Source organism: Ammospiza nelsoni, chromosome 5 (assembly GCF_027579445.1).
Source record: "Ammospiza nelsoni isolate bAmmNel1 chromosome 5, bAmmNel1.pri, whole genome shotgun sequence".
NCBI lineage: Eukaryota > Metazoa > Chordata > Aves > Passeriformes > Passerellidae > Ammospiza > Ammospiza nelsoni.
Window position 1 is genome coordinate 63,779,586 of NC_080637.1, and position 19,303 is coordinate 63,798,888.

A 19,303-nucleotide genomic window follows, 5' to 3' on the forward strand; every position below is an offset into this window, starting at 1 on the left:
AATGCCCATGATCCAACCCTTTCACAGAATCACTAGGTCGGAAGAGACCCTCAAGATCATCGAGTTCAACTATCTCCTGACCTCCCAACTAAACCATGGCACTGAATGCCACATCTAGTCCTTTTTTAAACACATCCAGGGATGGTGACTCCACCACCTCCTGGGGCAGACAGTTCCCTGGGGCTCAGGGGACTCTGTGCCAAGGAACCTGCTGGGGTCCTGGAGGGGTTGCAGTGCTGGGCAAGGTGGGTGCAGTGCCACGTGTGTCAGTGTGATGGGATGCCCCATGTGTGCACAGAGCAATGTGCCTGGGGCACAGCAGTGCCCTGGTGCCACACAGCCAGTCCATGGCCTCCTGCTGAGCCAGCCATGGGGACAGAAATGCCAGGGGAGGAAACAAAACAAGATAGGCATTGTTCTTGAGGCTGCTGTGGCATAGACACTGCTGCAGTTGTCTTAGGTCCTGAAGGGGCATCAGATTTATTATGCCCCTTTATGTCTCACTGAAATAAAGCAGGAAAATAGGAATCTGTTTGCTCCTTTTTTTTCCCCCCTTTCTTCTATTTTAATCTTCTAAAGTTACAGAGCTTCTAGAAATTTCAGAATAGTCATGAACAGGGATCAAGGCACCTAGAAAGAAAAACCTGAGTAAAATCCAACCATGTTGTGTACTAACTCTCCTAAGTAACATCACCTGTGTAGTCTGATCCTGTCCCCTCTTTTCTCCCTTTCTCTCAGCTTTGTCTCTTTTAACATTTCTGTCATTTTTGTCTAGCCTGTTGGACACACTTTGAAGTCTGAGTGATAACTAATCATCCTGGGTTTGCTGCTGACTCTGCAGCTCTGGGGGTAGATGGCAGTCCTGGCACCAGCTGAATGTTTGAGACAAAGGTCACATGGAAAGTGGGAACTGAGAATCCACATGGATTTCATAGGAAGACTAAGCAAACGTGCCTCTTAAAAATAAAACAGAAAAGAGAACGTTTTGTAAATGAAGGAAAAGATGGTTTTTTTCTAAATGAAGGAAAAGATGTTTTTTCCCTAAATGTAAACAGGAGTATTATGCATGCTCCTATTGCAGGTGGGGAATGTGCCTTTTAGGAAGAGTCTGGGAGAATATGGAGATAGGTGGGAATAGTGAATAGGAGGAGAGCTGAGAAGCATCAGGACCTGAACAACTTTTCAGTAATGCTCACACACAGCAGCCATCAGTTGTCTCCTGTGCTTCTGAAGGCCCCAGAAGGGTATATAGTGAGATTTGATTTTGATTTTCTAGCACAAAAATGTCAGGAAAGTCATGCACTCTCCTTCCACATTAGTGCCTTACTACTTCCTACATCTCTTGTGTTAGGTTAAAAGCAGCAGTGTCTGTGAGCTGTGAACCATGAGGTGGATTTCTCCTGATTTTCTAATGTGGAGATTATGTACCTATGAGCTGGCCAAAGTGAAAGGGCAGTGTTTGTATTAGGGATTATGCTTTCTGCCTGCCTGTGGCTGCAGGGGAACAAACGCACTCCATTACCCAGGATGGGTGCTCTCACAGCTCTGTGCTCTGTAATGAGTATGGAAATGGTATTTTAAACTGTGTAAATTATTGTCTGTCTCCTTGTTTAGAGGAGTTTGGCCAGTTACTGTCAAGTTATTGGCTAAACCTAGTGAGAAGACAGTACAAAAATTATCCTGTCAAGTCTGCTTTTGTCTCAGCAAAAAAGGTGAAAATTGCATCTTTTTGTTTCAGTCTTTTCTCTCATTTATAGTGTAGCAATAGTGTAAGTTATATGTGTATGTGCATGAGATGGGGGTTTACCCAGGCTCCTTGCTAACTTTATAAAGCTGTCCCTTCCCCTTGGACTTTCCACCTAATTTCAATTTTTTTAACTCCAGGTTTTCTAAAAGCTTGTTTGGTTTTTTGAAATAAAAACCACAAACAAAAAACCCCCACCAAAGTCAGACAAACAAAACCAACATATAAATTAATAGCAGATATTAGCTGACTACTGCTTGTTTTCAGCCATAGCCCTTATAAGTACAGCAGTTGCGAGTAACCACTGGGAAACACTAAGGAGAATGAGATTTCTGTTTTCAGCACTGTCTTTCTGTCATCCCTTGTAGACCATAAATTCATTTAAATTTTCAGGTTAGTTGAAAACTTATGTCCAATAGAATCAGTAAATTTGGCTTTTAAAAACCCCAGACATTCTTCATTACTTCTACCTGCCTTAGTGTCTAGATAGCTTTAAAAATAACAAATTCTTCAGTCTTCAGTGCATTCATTTAATAATTATAAACATTCACTGGGCTAAAAGGATTCAAAGGAAATTAGATGTGCAAGTAACAAGCCTCATGACTATGCAACAAAGTGGGAAATTTTCAAATCACGGTTTTACAGCATGTGTATGAGTTCACTGTTCTCTATTATCTATTTAGAAATCATGGCCACAACTCTCTTATTAATGTATGAGGTAGAACCCAAATGTATAATAATTTCAATCACCTTCATAATTTTTTTAAAGCATTGCTTTAAGACTCTCCATTATCACATGCAAAACTGCAAAGTCGATTCCACTTGATTTATTTCATTTGTTATTCCAACAGCATCACAAACAGTTCATTGTTACGCATCTCTCCAAATAATGAGTTCAAGACATCCTTTCCTTCCCTCCACTTCATGCTGCACATTTCATCATGGGTAATTGTCTGATGGAGAAGGGAAGCAGGTAGCCTGGGGCTATGAGAAAGAAGCAGCATCAATGAACAAGTGTTGGACACAGGTCTTACACCCTCTAAGGACCATGGAATATTTGAAGAATGGATAAAAAAAAGAAACAGGATGAAACTAATCAACAGATGATTAAAAAACATAGTTTAGCTTCCCTCCCTCATCATAATGCTATCCATCATCACAGATGTTCTCTCCTAGGATGGGAAACTTCCAGACAACCATGAGATTCCCATGAAAGGTACTGGATGAAATTAACTGAGCTCTGTCTGAATGCTGCACTTACAGTACTTGTTGCAACAATTAACATGAGTCTAAACACTTATTAACTAATCAGTATATTTTTAAAAGTCTAAGGAAACTAAAAAAAAAATCACATAATGGTGCTAAATTAAATTGGAGTAAATTAATTTCTTGGGTACTTAAGCCTGTGCTTTGCTGGACTGGCAGCATACTAATCACATAAAATGCTTCTACTTAGAAATACTCCCATTTCTTCTCAACCTACAAAATGTAAACACCCCCTGTTCCTACACACGCAGAGTGGAGCACATGTTCCTCTCCTGATGAGTGTGATGTAAAAGTATATCAACTTCTTCTTCTTCTGTCTATTTGGAGGGGCAGGCTGTTTGGAAGGCAGAGAAAGCATCCAGTCAATTTGCTAAAATTCAATCTGCTACTTTACACATTTTTTTTTTATCCTTGATGCCAGTTTTCCAGGGAAGTTCCCATGTGAAGTTCTATTCAGCTGCACCTGCTGCCTTGAATGAGCTCCTAATAGCAAGAGTAAGATCAGCTAAACATGAAAAAAAATTAGAAATGTTTTGCAGCCCATTAAATTGCTATAATTTTTCTACTTGAAGTCTGTATATATAATTTCAGTGTAAATAATCACAAAAATGTTTGGCTGTGAGAAGGGTCATTTGCTGTGAGGCTGGAGGGACAGAAGTTTCACAAAAATATTTTCTTTAGGTTGCATTGGAAATTTAGACAACTGATTTAGGTTCCACCCTAAGGTCATTCATAATTGTTGGAGTTTGGTATATTGAATTTTCTCTGCTACATCCCACCATGTAAAGCCAAGAGCAGAACAGGAGAGGAGCAGTGTTGCCCTGCCTTGTGTAGAGTGTAGAGAATACCATTTTATTTCTGGGGATGTTCCAGCTCTGTGGATCTCCTTTGTAATTTAAAAAACCTCACAGCTCTTCAGTAAGAGAGTCTGAGACTCAGCCCATGATCTACTGAATGAAGACAAATAATAACCGCCAAAATAACAGTTCTAAATTATATTGACACCTGAGTATCTTTATAAAATCAGGATGAGTAATGCAGTTCCCAGTGAATTTTCAAGATCCTCAGAGTTTTTACTGTATGTTTCCCTGCAGAGAGCAGAAACATCCACCCACCTGCAGTCAGGCACTGCTTGGGGGACTTTTTCATAAGGGTGCAAGAAACTTGAACTGCACAGCAAAAGAAACTTTCAACATGCAAACCTGAAACTGGTAAACCTTTGGAAATGTGAAACTAACAGCAGCATCATGTGTAGGCATCATGGCAAAGTAAGGGGGAATATGGACATTTTTAATTTAAAATCTTTCTCATAAAATACACCCAAATGTTCAGAATGAGGGGTTTTTGTTTGTTGTTTTTTGTTTGGTTTTGTGGGGGTTTTTTTTTGTTTGTTTGTTTATTTGCTTTGGTTTGGGGCTTTTTTGTGAGCACAGAATTCAAATTTAGGTCTTCTCTGAATACCTAAGTACAGAGGGAGTGAGGGGCAAAATACTGACTGGTGAGAAGCCCCCAGCAAAATTCCCTATGCCTTCAATGAAGGTTGGGTGATGTCTTGCAGGACTATTTATGAACTTCAACATAAACCTGTGAACAAATACTTACAGACCTTGGGGCTTTTGGTTTGGTTTTCAGAGTGGCTGCACCCTTCTGGTGCTTTCTGATTTCAGAGGGAGCTGTAGGTGGTTGAGCATTTCTGGAAGTGGAGATTTTAGCTGTGGTGTTGTCTGCTGGGTCTAGGGCTACCTGGAGTCCTACATACCCCAGGGGTCTTTTAGGAAGTTAAGATGGAATGGCTCCTGGTTCTGCATCCAAGCTCTAATCCACTCACCAGTCACACAGGGGAATTTTTTTTCCAGTTTGTATTAACAATCCTGTGTATCATCATGCTTTTGACTCTTGAGTCAATCCAGGGTGTTTTATTCTGTGAAATGAATACATATTTATTTATCACTGAAACATGAAGATGTGTCCATGCTGCCTTTCAGCCTTACTGTAAGATTTGTGCTTTGATGAGGTTTTTATAGTTTTCCCAAGCTCATTCCTGGCTCTTTGTTTGTTATCAGCAGTGATGGTGCTGCTCCTCTGAGGATCTGAAAACACTCTGCTGCTGTTACCTTGTCTGGAGGCTGAAGGCTCTCATTATTTCACAGGGTTTTTATCTGGTGTGCAGCCCATTGAAAAGCAGGAAAATTTAATTATTCTCCTATATCCTGTCAGGCTTCAGAGATGGTTCTGATGTTTTTTTACCAGAAAATGTTCCTGGTATTCCATTGGCTCTAGGAGGTATGAGAACAGTATGCTCTTGACAACATTATTCATTGCTTTTTTTTAACTACATGTCTGCATGCTCTAAGTGCTGCAGAAACACTAAGGTTTTATTTATTTTTTTTTTTTTTAACAGGATGTCTGAATTGACCAGTATTCATAACCTTTAAAACATAATAATACCTATGTATCTGAATTAGATGGAGGAATAATACCAAGAATAAATAATTATCCATAAACACTCGAAGTAAAGTTCTTTCATGTAACTTTTTTATTGGCATCCTAATACTGCCCTGGAAAGCTGTTTAGATTTTTTATCTAAAGGAAGCACTTGCTACTTCTCTTTAAGATGAACTATCCCATTAAAATCACAACTGTTGTGAGCAGGAACAACAGCAAAGGCAAAAACCTGCATGCTTTTCAATATTAATCTTTAATAAAAATGAAACTTGCATATTGCCTTAATTAAGTCGGTGGGATTAGTCAATTGCTCAGGGTTAAAAATGGGCTATGTAGATGGCTAATAAGGATTCTGAATTACAAAAAATAATTTGCAGGTTCAGCTGAAGTTTATACTCCCTGTGGTTCCATGTTCTGACACTCATGTAAGTGAATGACTGCACTTACATCAACAGAGCAAACATAAAAAATGCCAAGTACTTAATCAAAAAGTATGAAGATTAGATTTTACTAAATTACTTAGATTTTACTTAATCAAGTTGCTTCAAGTGAATGTTTCCTTCTTGTGGCAAAACTTAATAAGGTAAGAGAAAACCACATTAGTTTCTATGCAGGCATTTTAAGAGGGAGTTTTTGTTGTAACAGTAAATTAAAATGGGAGTTAGATGAGGCAGGGGTTTAAATCAATGGCCAATATTGAATTAATTTTAATAGTATAAAAATATTAAGACCCAACCTGTCAGAATCCCTGAACAATGCTGCTCTCTGAGAGCTTTATGAAATTGTTGGGATGGTTTCAGCCTTGTAAAAATTGTCAATGATATTCTTATTTTTCATAAAAATCGATGGCTTTTTTATAAATATAGTCATAGATTTAGGAGCAATTTGTTTGCTGCTGAGTCTTAAAAAATACTGGTTGCAGGATAATATCTTTTTAGAATACAAATGAATGAAGAGCCTGGATTTTATTAAAAAGTAGAAAAATGAAGGACTATTATCAAAATTGGTTTTTGTACTTTGAATTCTGCAGGAAATCATTGGAAGCCTTCAAGAAAGACAGGGCCTGTTCTATAAATCTTGATTTGGTTTATTTGCATTCATGTGTTCAGTATTGTTTTATATTGTGACTAAATGACCAAAATAAAATTACACATATGCATGCACATATTCAAAAACCCTTCTCTGTTTTATAAAAGTACCAGAGAGAAGTTTTGGATCTCTGCTTTGTGATTTTCTCCTATGATTTCCATTTTCCATGTATGTTAAACTTTTGTCAACATTTTTCCTATATAAATACCCTGTTATTTCATGTAAAATTAAAGTATTTACAGGAACAGAGATGAATGAAATAAGTTAACTGATAATATAAATTTCTCAAGTCTTCCAGCTTTGTTCACTAATAATTTCGGATGGTTTTTTCCCTCCTGATTGAATCTCACAATAACACTTTGTGAAGTTGCAAAATTTTGCCCCTCTTTTTATTCAATTACATACAGATGCACAAGATTTTGTATATTAAATTGCTCAGAACTTGAAGCAGGAAAAAATGGAGGCACAGAAATTGTGTCCTGAATTCAGGTCACAGAGAGATTTCAGGAATGTCAATTGTCTACCACTCATCCTTTCTTCCTAATGAGAAAAAAAAATCAGAGTGTGGGGCCTATTTTTTCCTTTCCTCTCAACTCATTGGGTAATGATGCAGAGGAAGCTACCAAATTGCAGAGATCATCTGCAATGGTCTGAAATCAGACTTTTAAATTAAGTTTAATTGAGCCCCAGAATGCATCAGTGACACAGTAGGATTCAAAGGGAAACACAAGTGAAAACATTTTTCACTGCTCCACCTGAAAAGCCTGAGATCAAAGGTGTTTAGGTGGCAATAAGAAGGAAATAAATCTGTCATTGGCATTTCCCTGGGAATAATAAAAATCCATTAGCTTCTCTGGAGGAGCCAGATTATTGGTTGTGAAGTAAAAGACATGAAACTCATTACTATCTAAACTATACTTAGGATGATTAACTGGATCAAAACCCCAAGCAAGTCAGGCTGTTATATTTTTAAAACCTATTTAACTTAAATATTTCTGGTTGTAAGTGTACAGGAAGTATGAGATTCATGTTTGTGATGTGCAACACAGAGACCAGAGCCATGAGCCATTAAGGATTCTGCAGCTGAGTCAGTGGACAAGAAAACCAAATTCTGGGAGAAGAAAATGTGATCACATAAGAACTCAGAAATCTGAAAAGGAAGGAACTGAGAAAGATTTTTACAAACAGTTGGAAAACTACTTTCATGGAAGTAAAAACCCTAGCAAAAAACCATACTGCTGCAGCAGGAAAATACAAGGTAAGAGTAATATTTTAATGGAGACGTGCATTATCCAAGGGCTCTTAGGGCTGTGATGGAAGGAAAAGGACACCAAGCAATTCATAGGCACTTCTTGGGAAGCAAAGAATCCCTGGACAATGGAGGTTCTGCCAGAGGAGCAGAGGAAGGTAGCACACCCAGTATTTCAGTAACATGTTTTTAATCCCTGTGCGGAACTATGAGTATGTGCAGTTCTATAGCTCCTCTTTTCAATAAACTATTTCCACCACAGAACTCTCCTTTCCTTTTAGGAAAAAGAAAACATTTTTCCACAGACCAACAAAATGAAATAATAAAGATCTGTTTTGGAGACACTGTTGGTTTCAGATGGACAATTAACCTGGGCAGTTTAAATCAGCATTCCTGTGAATGCTGGAGGTGGGATTATCCCCCTTTTCTACAGGCAAAAGTCATAGATGCTACTAACTTTGAGTACATAATTCAAGACATAATTCCTCAATCTCCAGGATATTTGTATTCAAAGGCCCATATTATGCTCAAAACACCCCCTTTGTTTATGCTCGTTGCAGCTGTGAATGCTCTGTAACTCCAACGAGATTCTAATTCATCTAGAAAAAGAGGAACACATCCATATTAAATTCCTCAGAGGTTTGTAGCAGAGATAGCTTGATTTAGTTTAAAAGTCAATGTTCACTTGCATTATCCATAAAAATATATTTTCCTGCAGTTATTTTGCTCATTCACTGTAAATCTTCTAAATCCTGCAAAACCTAGGAATGTATCCTGAACTCAACTGTTTTCATGCCAGGCACAGAAAAAGAGGATAGGAGAGGTGTTGTGCAGAAAATAACACTCTACATGTGTTCATGTATCAATGTATCAAAAAGAAATGTTTCTGACTCAAATAAATTCACTTTCGTGGACTGGTCCCTGTTTTGAAGCATTTGCAGGCACATGACTCTTTAATCTCATAACTGCAAATTAGTGATTTTTTTAAAAAAATTTCCCTCATGGACAGACAATAAAGAAATCCCATATGAATGCCTGCTCTGCAACATTTCACCTTTTGCAACTGAGGTTTTATTAACTCCTAAGCAAGGACAGAGACATTAAGAGAGGCAGGTGCTGCTGCTTTCACTGCTCAGATCACATAATCTTTCTGCATAGCTGTGCCCTTTTTTTACTAAGCTTGCCCAGAACTTTTAAAATTTGCTTTTGCTGTAAGATTTTTCAGCTCCAAATGAACACTTCCATTCTGGGTGAGTGCTTCAAATTGAGTTGAGATGAACTAGGGTTTGGATTAAGTGATCTTTAGATGTCCCATCCAACCCCAATCATTTGTTGATTCCCAGTGGGACTGAAAAAACAAGTAGTTCACAGGATCCTTTCTACACTTTCACTGAAATTCCAGAAACCACAGCCTGGAAACAGGAATTTCAGCTTCTGCCAGGCAACATAACTCCATTCCCTTGCAGATCTTATGGGTGTTAACATGGATCTTAATTAAACACATGCTGTTTGGCCTGGAGCTAGGTAGGTGAAATTTGGCTAAGCTTGTAATGGCTGCTTCCAGGCACAGGAACTGTTTCTGTTTAATTTTGTTGCTCCTTTTCTTCTTTCCCTTGAAAGTTTTGGGAGAATTTTTCTGATGAAAACACAGAAAGTGATTAAAAAAAAAAAAAAAAGAAAAGCAAAATGAGAGGAATGGAAAGGAATCAATAGAATTTAGAATTCTGGTGAGGTGAGAAGTGAGCCAGGCAACTGAAACCATCTGGGAATTGGAAAGGAAATGGAATGGAAATGCCTGGCACTGGTTGCATGCAAAGAGCAGGAACATGAACCAGTTTGCTGGGCAGGATTGAACATGGAGGCAAAAAAGGAGGAAAAGTTTCTGTACAAGGAAACTGCAATCAGGGCCCTGTGACAAAAACACAGAAGACAAGGAGCTGGAGTGTAAAGCGAGAAGTGCATGTTTAAGAAGCATTTCTGAAGTTAGAAATCACTATTAGGTGCAGCAGCTTGTGTAAGGCAATGGTGGACACTGAGTGGAACAAACTCTCTCCAGACCTCTTGGCTCTGAGTTCTGAACAGCAGACAGGCAGCCACAGGGTTTATGTGTGGAAAAAACTCCTTGTAGCATAAAATAGCCTTGTAGTACCATATTTCCTCTCCAGGGCCTTCCAATAAATTGGGTGTAATTCTGACTAACAATCCTCTTTGTGAGACCTAATGTATTCATCTCATGTTGGATCCAGAATTCCTCAGCTTGCCTGTCTGAAATATGTTCCATGACCGAAGCAGGTTTCTCTAGTCCATTGGTGGATAATCTTGGCAACATCTGCACTGTCTCTTTCTCTCCTGAAGTTAACAAGGAACTCATCTTATTCTAATCATTGACTTGCTGGAATTTCACAATGCAGTGACAGAAGGGATGGCAGGGGGTGAATGTTCACCACAGCTGGCTGTGGGCTGGCCCACTGCAGCTGGAGGGACACAGCTGGCATTGAGTGCCACTGGCATTAGGGAGGGGTTCAGTGGGCTGGATAAAGAGTCAGGTGGGAAAACTGGAAGTGGTTGGGCAAAGGGTTGGAATTGTGTGCAAAGGAGCCTGTGACTTGGACAACGTGCAGACCTGGGGAGGAAGACTGAGCCTGGGGTTCAGGAGTGGGAATTAGAATCTGAGAAAAATGAGAGCTGGATGAACTTCTGAGACTGGGAGAAATTAGGGCAGTCCCAGTGGGAGGGGTCAAGCAGAATCAATCAAACATGACAAAAAGAACAGAACAATTGTCTTCAGCCATTAGAGTGTATTCTCCTTCTGATCCTAGAGAAAAAGGCACAGATCCCCATGGCTATGACTGATGCATGGCTTGACTATCATAACCTATAACCATCTTAGAGATGATCTCACAATGGATCTACAAGATGGAATTTAATTAATTTAGGCTGTGCTTAATCCTGGCATTTCCTAACTTCACTGGGCTTGACCTCACCACATTGGTACATTCTTTACAGCGCTCTAGAGATCACAGATATATTATAAATGTATATAGCATTAGTCTCAATTAGCTACTCTCTATTTTTTAAAATGAAATTAAAATATTCTTTGATTTTAAATATGGATTTGGCTTGTGTGAATTTTCCTTTTGATTTTTCCTCTTTTATACAAATAATTGTAGAAGTGCACTATGAAGCAGTTTGTCAGTAGTAACTATGACTTACAGAACAGTCCCAGGTGTATGAACATTAATTATGACTCATTATTAACAAATGCATTAACTGATCATTCATTTTATAATTACTTTTCAAGGATCTAGCCCATCCGTGTTAGCTTTGCAAAAACCCCACAGAAATCTACTGGAAGGACTCTCAGAGCACACAGCTGATCCTAGACACAAGCTGTGTCTTTCTCATTAGCATTTCTTTTCAGTCATAAAAACTGCCTCACAAAGCAACCTCATTCTAGGAGCCAGGGCTTTAAAAAAATGTAGACTTTTGGGACATGTGATTAAAGAATTTTACACATTGAGAAGAGGCAAGATGGTGGATGCTACAGGTGGTTGCATACAGCTGAATCTGATTCTGTGATACTCTGTGAATTCTCCTTATTGTCTGAATCATGTATCATTTGCTTGTTTTATTTTAAAAAGCAATCTTTCTTATGTCTAACCTTACCTCCCCTGTTCTCTCATCCATCCATTGCACTACATAAATACATCTTGTGTTCTGTAAAACCCGTCTTTGCAATCCTTCCTCACTAACTCACTCTTCTCTCTTTCAAAATGTCTCTATTTTCATTACTTTCACAAATTTCAGGATTGCTATGAACTTGCCCTATAGTTTATTTATTCTTTGTGGTAATGGCCACAAAAACAGAAACACAGAAAACAGATTTCCAGCTTAGTCCTCTGACCTTCGGAAGGTCTGTTTTCCCTAGTCTTCCAGCCTTCCATAGCAGTGATTGTGAGGGCTTAACAGAAGTTTCTTTGTGATTAATTTATATTCAATTAGCTTCAAATGGTTTTAGTAGTTATCAAGAGTTTACATGGTTGGGTGGCATTGGGTTGTCCTACAGTGAGTGGCTGAGAGAGATGGGGGTGTTCAGCCTGGAGAAAAAGAGAAACAGGGGGGACCTGAAAGGAGGTTGTAGCCAGGTGGGGAATTGGGTTCTTGTCCCCAGTAACAAGGGATAGGATGAGAGGATAATCCTAAACTGTGCCAGGGAAGGTTTAGGTTGGACATTAAGAAGAATTTCTTCACAGAAGGGGTGATTAGACATTGGAATGGGCTGCCCAGGGAGGTGGTGGAGTCAATGTCCCTCAAGGTGTTAAGGAAGGGCTGGGTGTGGCACTCAGTGTCTCGGTCTAGTGTACAGCTCAGTCATAGGCTGGACTCCAATCTAATAAATTCTGTGATTATTAGAGGACATTCACTTTTTTTTTTGCTATGTAAGGTGACCCACAGTCCTGCAGATCTCCTCCAGGAGTTTTACGGGCCCAGAGGAGCCCTTCAGAGCTGGATTACAAGCACAGACCAACACTTTTACTGTCACAGGGTGTGACTGAACAGTGGGCCCTGAAAGGGCCGAGTGGATGCCCTTGCCTTGGGAGGATGCAGCCCTTGTGTGGAGCTGTTCGGGGAGCGCTGCCCGCCGGCCCCGGCTCACTGTGGTGCCAGGCCGCTGCGATCCACGCCATGCGACAGCGCACCGTGGCTTTGCCAGGGCCCCGCGCCAAACCTCGCCCTCACGGACGGCACATGGCGGAGTGTCACACCTGACCTCCCTTCCCCACGAAGCCGGTGACAAGGCCACTCTCCCCGGACGCTCGTCACTCAGGTCCCTGCAGGAGCAGCAGACCCCACCCGAGAGGTTGCTCTGTCTCTCCTGGGATGCCCAGGACATCCCACACAGCTGCCGGGCGGACGCCCCGACCTTCAGGGGAGCCGCCCCGCGGGCCCGCCCTCCAGGCGCGGCGCTGGGCGGGCAGGCAGGTGAGGCGGCGCCGGCCATTGGGAGCGGGCGGTGACCGGCGCCGAGCCGCCCCGCCCCGCCGCTATATGAGGCGAGGGGCGGGCGGCGGGGCGGGCCTGAGCGTGTGCGGGCACCGAGGTGAGCGGGGAGGCGGGAGAGAATGAGCCGGCCGGGCGGTGTGGGGCCGGCGGGCCCCGCAGCGCGGCGGGAGGCGCAGGAGGCGAATCCCCTGTAGGAAGGAGCCGCTGTTCCTCCCTTCTCCGCTCCTCCGCCACCGCCCCGCTCGGGGAGCCGTGGCGGCCATGCCCTTCTCCCCCCGGGAGGAGCTCCCTGGCCATCCCTGGCAAGGACGCGATGGAAGGCTCGTCCTGGCTCCCCCGGCGGCGGAGGCTGTCCCGGGGAAAGGCAGGATTTGCCCTGGCTGCCCGCTGGGGTGATGTGGTGCGGCCTCCCCGGCGGCGGGCAGGCAGAATTGTGGTGTCATTGCTTTCCAGGAGCAGGTGTCCGTAAGTAGTTGAAGATGAGGGTGGCCGAGCATGTCTTGCAGAAACTCTGCTCAAGGTTACGGCCCCTCCAATGGTAGCCGGTGTTTTGCCGTGGCACAGGCATGTTTTTTGGGATGGGTGTAGGCAGGGACCAGTTCCTCACGAAGAATGATGCTGTTGTAACTAAGCTGGCTTAGTTTGCTTTATCAAACGTTTTTTCTTTTTTTTTTTTTTTTTTTTTTTTTTTCTATTTGTCTGTGTGGATTTTTTTTTTTTTTTAAATTGAATTGACTGTAAGTTCTCGCTTGGATTGCTGCAGAGGTCATGAAAGGGTGAACTAGACTTAAGGGGATTGAGAAGAAGAGGGGCCACAGCTTCAGGCATGGCCCTTCTAAATTTTCATTCAGGCTGCAGCCCGGATGCCGGGCTGGCGGTGTGATTTGCAATTGCTTGCTTGCAGTTTTTCCCCTGTGGGTGATGTGTGCAGGAAACCTGCCTAGTTTTATATGGTCACTATATTGAGTTTCTGGAATCATCCCCTGTGCTGCCGAATTCTGCCTATGTAAAGGATTTTTGGTGTCTGCATGGGTGGGGAGGCTGCTAACAATACGAAGTTTGCCTTGCTTTGAAATTCTTGCTACAGATATTTTGAAAGGGAGGGAGAAACGTGGAAAAATTGTGGTCGCTCCTTCCCGAGGCTCAGTTTTGTGGCTAAATGTTCTGTGACAAGAAAAGACGTAACTCGAAAAGGGGGGGAGCACGGTGTGAGCGAGCTAAATAAGAGAATTTCTTTGCAGCTCCATCCATTTCAATGGTGCGGCTTTCCCAAGCCCCTTTCCATCGTCCATCATCACCTTCAGGCCGGTCGGAGGAAGGGGAGGAGAAGAGGATGAAGGCGGCCAAGCAGCAGGTGACCCCGGCTGGGGAGAGCCCGGCTCCCGCCAGCCCCCTGCAGTCCGCGCTGAGCACGGCGGCCTCTCCCTCGCAGGCCTACGAGATCTACATCGACAACGGCCTCATCTGCCTCAAACACAAGATCAGGAACATCGAGAAGAAGAAGGTAACTCGGTTTTCTTGCCCGGTAGTAAAGCTTATTGCCTTTAAAATAATATTTCATGTTATTTCTATTATTTTTAACTGCTGGAATAAGGTTATTTGTGTATATAGAGAACTAATGTATGTTGATCAAAACTGAAGATGCTTCTTTTGACCAAATCAGTTCAGAACAAACTTGCATCTGATTTAAACGTGATTATAGTCTTGCAGAGATCCTTCATCAATTATATGCATCTGATATTAATTTAGATGCAAATTGTTTGTAAAATCAGAAGTTAGAGCAAGTGTTTTCTCTTTGGAATACGTATTTAATATAGTCTGACATTTCCTCAGTGGAAATGTCAGATTATATTAAATATGTATTACCCTTTATTTTGCATAAATATTTGACTTACATATTTTAAATACAGGCTAATGTTACTGACTGGAAAACTTTTGTACAGAAATTGTCCAAAACTTGATCACTCATTTTAAGCTCTGCTTTCCTGAGGCTGGGGGAACAGAACAGTGTTAGTAACAATAATAACTGAGATAATTATTGTAGCTGGGGCTAATCAGACTTCTGCATTCTAAGGCTTTTCAGCTGATTGGCAGGTGACTGTGTGCTTGGCTTTGAGTTGAGAGAATGTTATTTTCTGTAGGATAAAAGATGTGAAGGTGCTGTTGCTTTCAGTGCTGGATCAGGATCACATGTAAAGCAATTGTATGAATAAGTTGTGCTACTCTAAATGCCTGAAAAGCTTTTAGTTATGTCTTAGGGCAAGGAGAGAGAGTAGATCAGACATCTGTCCATGTGCTTAGGGGACTTGGTCCTCCTGCAGGAGATGCAGTATTACTGCTGTCTCATGTCATGCATCATGCTGTGATTTTGAATAACATCAGACAAGCATGTTTCCTTTTTATGATTAAACAACTATGGGTTGTATTCTGATTCTGTCCAAGGAAGCTGCTTCTTGTGGATTTCTCTGGTACCTTTGATTTTCACATGAATGACAGTATGGCCTTATCAGCAAATAAAACTGTGACTTGGTAAAATAAGTAGAAAGTATTCCTAGTCTTGCACTCCTATAGGTACTGTCAGTGAAGCTCTAGATACACACATGGAATAGTATTTGATTTCATGGCAGTGAAGTCACCTTTCTTTTCCCTAAAAAAGTTTTGCAATATCAAATAGCTTTGTTTTGTATTATTTACATCAGCATTTAAAGAATGCTTTGGTATATTGGAAATACACTTGTTAACTTTCTTAGGGAACAGGGCTATAAATTTTTGGTGTAACTAAAGCCAAATTTTTGAAAGATGTAACAAGGATTATTCAAGGATGATATGACTAAATTCCAGCATTGACTTGGGAAAGCTAAACAAGCCTTCCTTAAACAAGGACACTAGATGTATTTGAAGCCATTTAAAGATCTTGGATCAATGCATTAATAGTTGCTAAATGAAACAAAAGTAGCAAGTAAGAACTGAAAGATCAGTGCTAGGGAAAGGAAGTAGACAGTCCTGCAGACTATGCCAAATCAAAGGCATAGTAAAACTGTGTTCCTTTCTTCAGAAACAAGAGGAAGTAGGAGGTTTTCTGTTTTATGTTACAGCATTTCACTCATACCCCTTGCCTAATTTTTGTATTGATTACTGTATAATGTACACTTTGAATTTTCTGCAGCTCAAACTAGAAGACTACAAAGATCGTCTGAAGAAAGGGGAAGCCCTCAATCAAGACCAGTTGGTAAGCTTGCTTTTTATGCAGGAGTGGAAGGCCTCAAAACCTTCTGATCTGGCAGGAAGGATGGGTTGCTGAAAGAGATGAGTGTTTTTATAGAAGCAGCACCTAAAGGTATGTTTCACAAAACCAAATTAACAAATTATTGGTTATCAGGCTGAATGTTGAGCCCATAAGCTCCATTGCCTGTTTTAACCTTCATGGTGTTCCCTGAAGGAATAGAAGATCCCTGTTTATCTTTGCTCTGTAGACTTTCAGCTTCAGTGCTCCTGCACCTCTGTTTCTTAATGAGGTAACTGTGTACAGCTGAGCTATATGGCAGTGCAGTGTTAGAACTTAAACCTCAAGAATTCTGAGGTGGCTAATTAATCCTCATGATTTCTTCATCAGCAGCTATTACTTGAAATTGCCTGTTGTCTGCACAGTGCTGTTGGTTACAAGTAGCTGTTAATATAACTGACAGTGCTGGCTCTCTTTTGTCTTGGTCTGGAATGGATTTTAGATCCAAAACCAAGTTACTGTAACTTGAAAACTTTAGCAGAGCTGAGTAGTAGTGTCACATAATCCAAAGAGTTTATTGCTCTACTAATCTAGGAGTCACATTTTTAAAATGTAGTGGACACATGTTAAAGAGTAATTATCTGATGAGGAGTACTGACACTTCAGTGATAGAGCTGATCCTGCTAATGAACCAGCTGGAAAAATGTCACTGATTGCTAACTTGATCACAGTGCAGCAGTCTGAGAACACAAATTCTATTTTCTTACTGTGAATCATTTGTGAAAGAGTTAGACATAAGTGGAATAAGAGGGTAAAATGGCACCTTCTTAGAAGCAGTACCTTCTTACACCTGTTGGAGTAAATTGTCACTTAGTGCTTAGCCACAAAATCTGATGTGGTGTCTTGCCATATCAAGTGCAAAAGTAAATTAATTAAATCTAATGGTTTGGAGTAGGTTGATGACCTTTCAATTCCTCTCAACTCAATCTGCAATCAGGTGGGCAAGAAATTTTTGTGTTTAGATCATCTGTGTTCTTCACAATCTGTTTGCTGCCATGAGCAGTGAGACTGTTGAACAATGTTCTGTAAGTTGGAATAGTCCTGGATGTATTGACTGCTTTGGTATATGCCTTGCACTGTGAAAAGCTGTTAGGTGACAGTGTTTGGAAAATGGCATTAACTTGGTTACTGATTTTTAGTATTCCTAGCTGGGCTTCACTTTTCAAGCTTTAGTGTCTTCATCCCAGTTTCTGGAGTTTCTTAGGCTACTAAAATGAAGAACTGGATTCAGCCTTCATAATGGAGGTTACCATTGTAGAAGCACATATGCATTCAATATTTAATTAACCATCTTGTAAAGTCCTGTGCTTCAGTGGTTAAGACACAGAAATACTGCATTTCTAACTTTCAAATGCAAATTTGTGGTGTATGTACAAATTGAAGCTGGAGTAGAGCTTAATAGATCTTAACAGCTAAAGAAACCAACTGCCTTATAATACAGTCGTGTTCTAATATAACTTGCTGTCATCTATAACTTTAATTTTCTCACACAGAGGAAAAAGTGCGTGTCTGGTGATGAACTTGTTTTGCAAGCAATTTGGATTAAGCTGTAATTACTTACTGTGTATGCCTGCCAGACCTAATGTGTGTGCTAGCCTTACATTAGGAAATATTTGTTTCAAGAATGAGGAGCTTCCAGCAGCTTATTGTGCTTTTTGCAAGCTGAGCAGATTTTCCTCAGTGCTGTTCTTCCAAGGTGCAGTTAATGAATGTTAATTACAGGTGTGACAGAAGAAAGCTATTGCTTTCCTGTGGGCTGAGGTGCAGCCTGCCATGAGAGCAGTGGTGGCTGTTCCTGATGTTTTCAGGTGCAGAGTTTTACTCTGCAATTTGTGTTGTTAAAAGCACAATTACTGTAACCTGACTAGTAAGTTGTTGGTGTTAATTGTGAGTCTTCCTCAAATGTGTGGGCATTGGATTCTTAGAAGTCATTCTCTCAAGTGCTAAGTGAATTGCTAAGTAGTACTTCAAAGCTGCTTGGTAAATTACGTGAAGACAAACCTAAACCACCAAGGTGAGAGCTTGCACTTTGTGTTGAGTAGCATTTAGTCCAGGTAGTGTCTAGTATGTGACAAACGGGAATAAAAGGAACTGAGCAATCCAAGTGAGCAAATGAACATATAACTTGTTTTCCATTTGCTTAGCAACACATATGGAATTTGCAGATGGCCCAAATCTTATTGGGACAATAGATTAAGCTTTTGTCACTGCACTGATGAAGCACTAACACTGCTGTGAATGAGCTTTATGGTAGACTGATTGGCCTGTTCTAGAAAAACCTGTGATATCATGTCAGGAGCATAAACCAGATTGGGTGTAAAGCACATGTGAACAACTGGAGTTAAACTTGTTACTCATGCCTTGTGGTGTGAAGATATGGGCAGCATGTCTGGACTACAGCATTTTGCTATCTTCAGAGCTGTCAAGGGAACTTGGAGAAATTATTAACCCGTTAAAAATGGGGTATATCATAATGCGATTAATGATCCACTGCAGTTATTTTTGAAGACTAGCCAGTAAAATATTGGTTTATTAGTAAAGACAGTAACATGGCTTCTTTTGTGGGAACTAAATTGCAAAGACTTATTTCTGGAGGTGTGACTTGTGTATATATTTCTAAAGTTTGAACAAATTTTCTTTAAAGGTGTTCAGTTAAGCATGAAGGTAGAAGATCTGTGCTGAATTTCTCCTGTGTTCCTTCCAGGGTTTTAGACCAGTCTGATTTTTAAATAGCTGTTTACCTCTGATTGTCAAGACCTATATAGGCCAACTTGTAGGATATCTGTCTGGTGGTATGAACTGGCTTTGAACTGCATCTCAGTTACAGGTGAATGATATTTGCAATTAAAGGACCAGCCACAGACACAGAATCTTTAAAAAGCTAGTTTCAGAGAAGAACACACTGAATGACAACTTCACCATGAGCATTTAAGTACAAGGCAGTAGAGTTGCAATCAGTAGTTTAGGCATGAAAAATAAATTTTTTTATCTATTCCTTTGTAGGAGGCAGTAGAGAAATATGATGAAGTAGTGCACAACCTGGAATTTGCCAAGGAGCTTCACAAGACTTTTTCAGGGCTTAGCCAAGATGTAAGTATAACTATTCTCCTCTATATTGACAGGAGGTAACTGCAGAACTTTGTGCTCCTACTTTAATGGCTACATTTCTATTCCAGTGTACCCCTTGCTAGGAAGTTCCTGTCTGGTTTCTCTGCAGCAGTGA

At 40.8% G+C, this 19,303-nt stretch overlaps 1 protein-coding gene across 2 annotated transcripts in view; it reads left to right on the forward strand.

Annotated features, from left to right (window-relative positions):
• Positions 1-12,877: 12,877 nt before the first annotated feature.
• CAPRIN2 (caprin family member 2) overlaps positions 12,878-19,303 on the forward strand; it is a 33,200-nt gene continuing 26,774 nt past the window's right edge. The window contains exons 1-4 of one of the 2 annotated variants that reach the window (XM_059472945.1): positions 12,878-12,894; positions 14,039-14,301; positions 15,964-16,026; positions 19,084-19,170. In XM_059472945.1, the coding sequence (XP_059328928.1) occupies positions 14,053-14,301; positions 15,964-16,026; positions 19,084-19,170 (399 nt within the window). In that variant the 5' untranslated portion in view covers positions 12,878-12,894; positions 14,039-14,052. Of the gene's footprint in view, positions 12,895-14,038; positions 14,302-15,963; positions 16,027-19,083; positions 19,171-19,303 lie in introns of those variants that run through there. The other variant, XM_059472946.1, reaches the window with a different exon arrangement.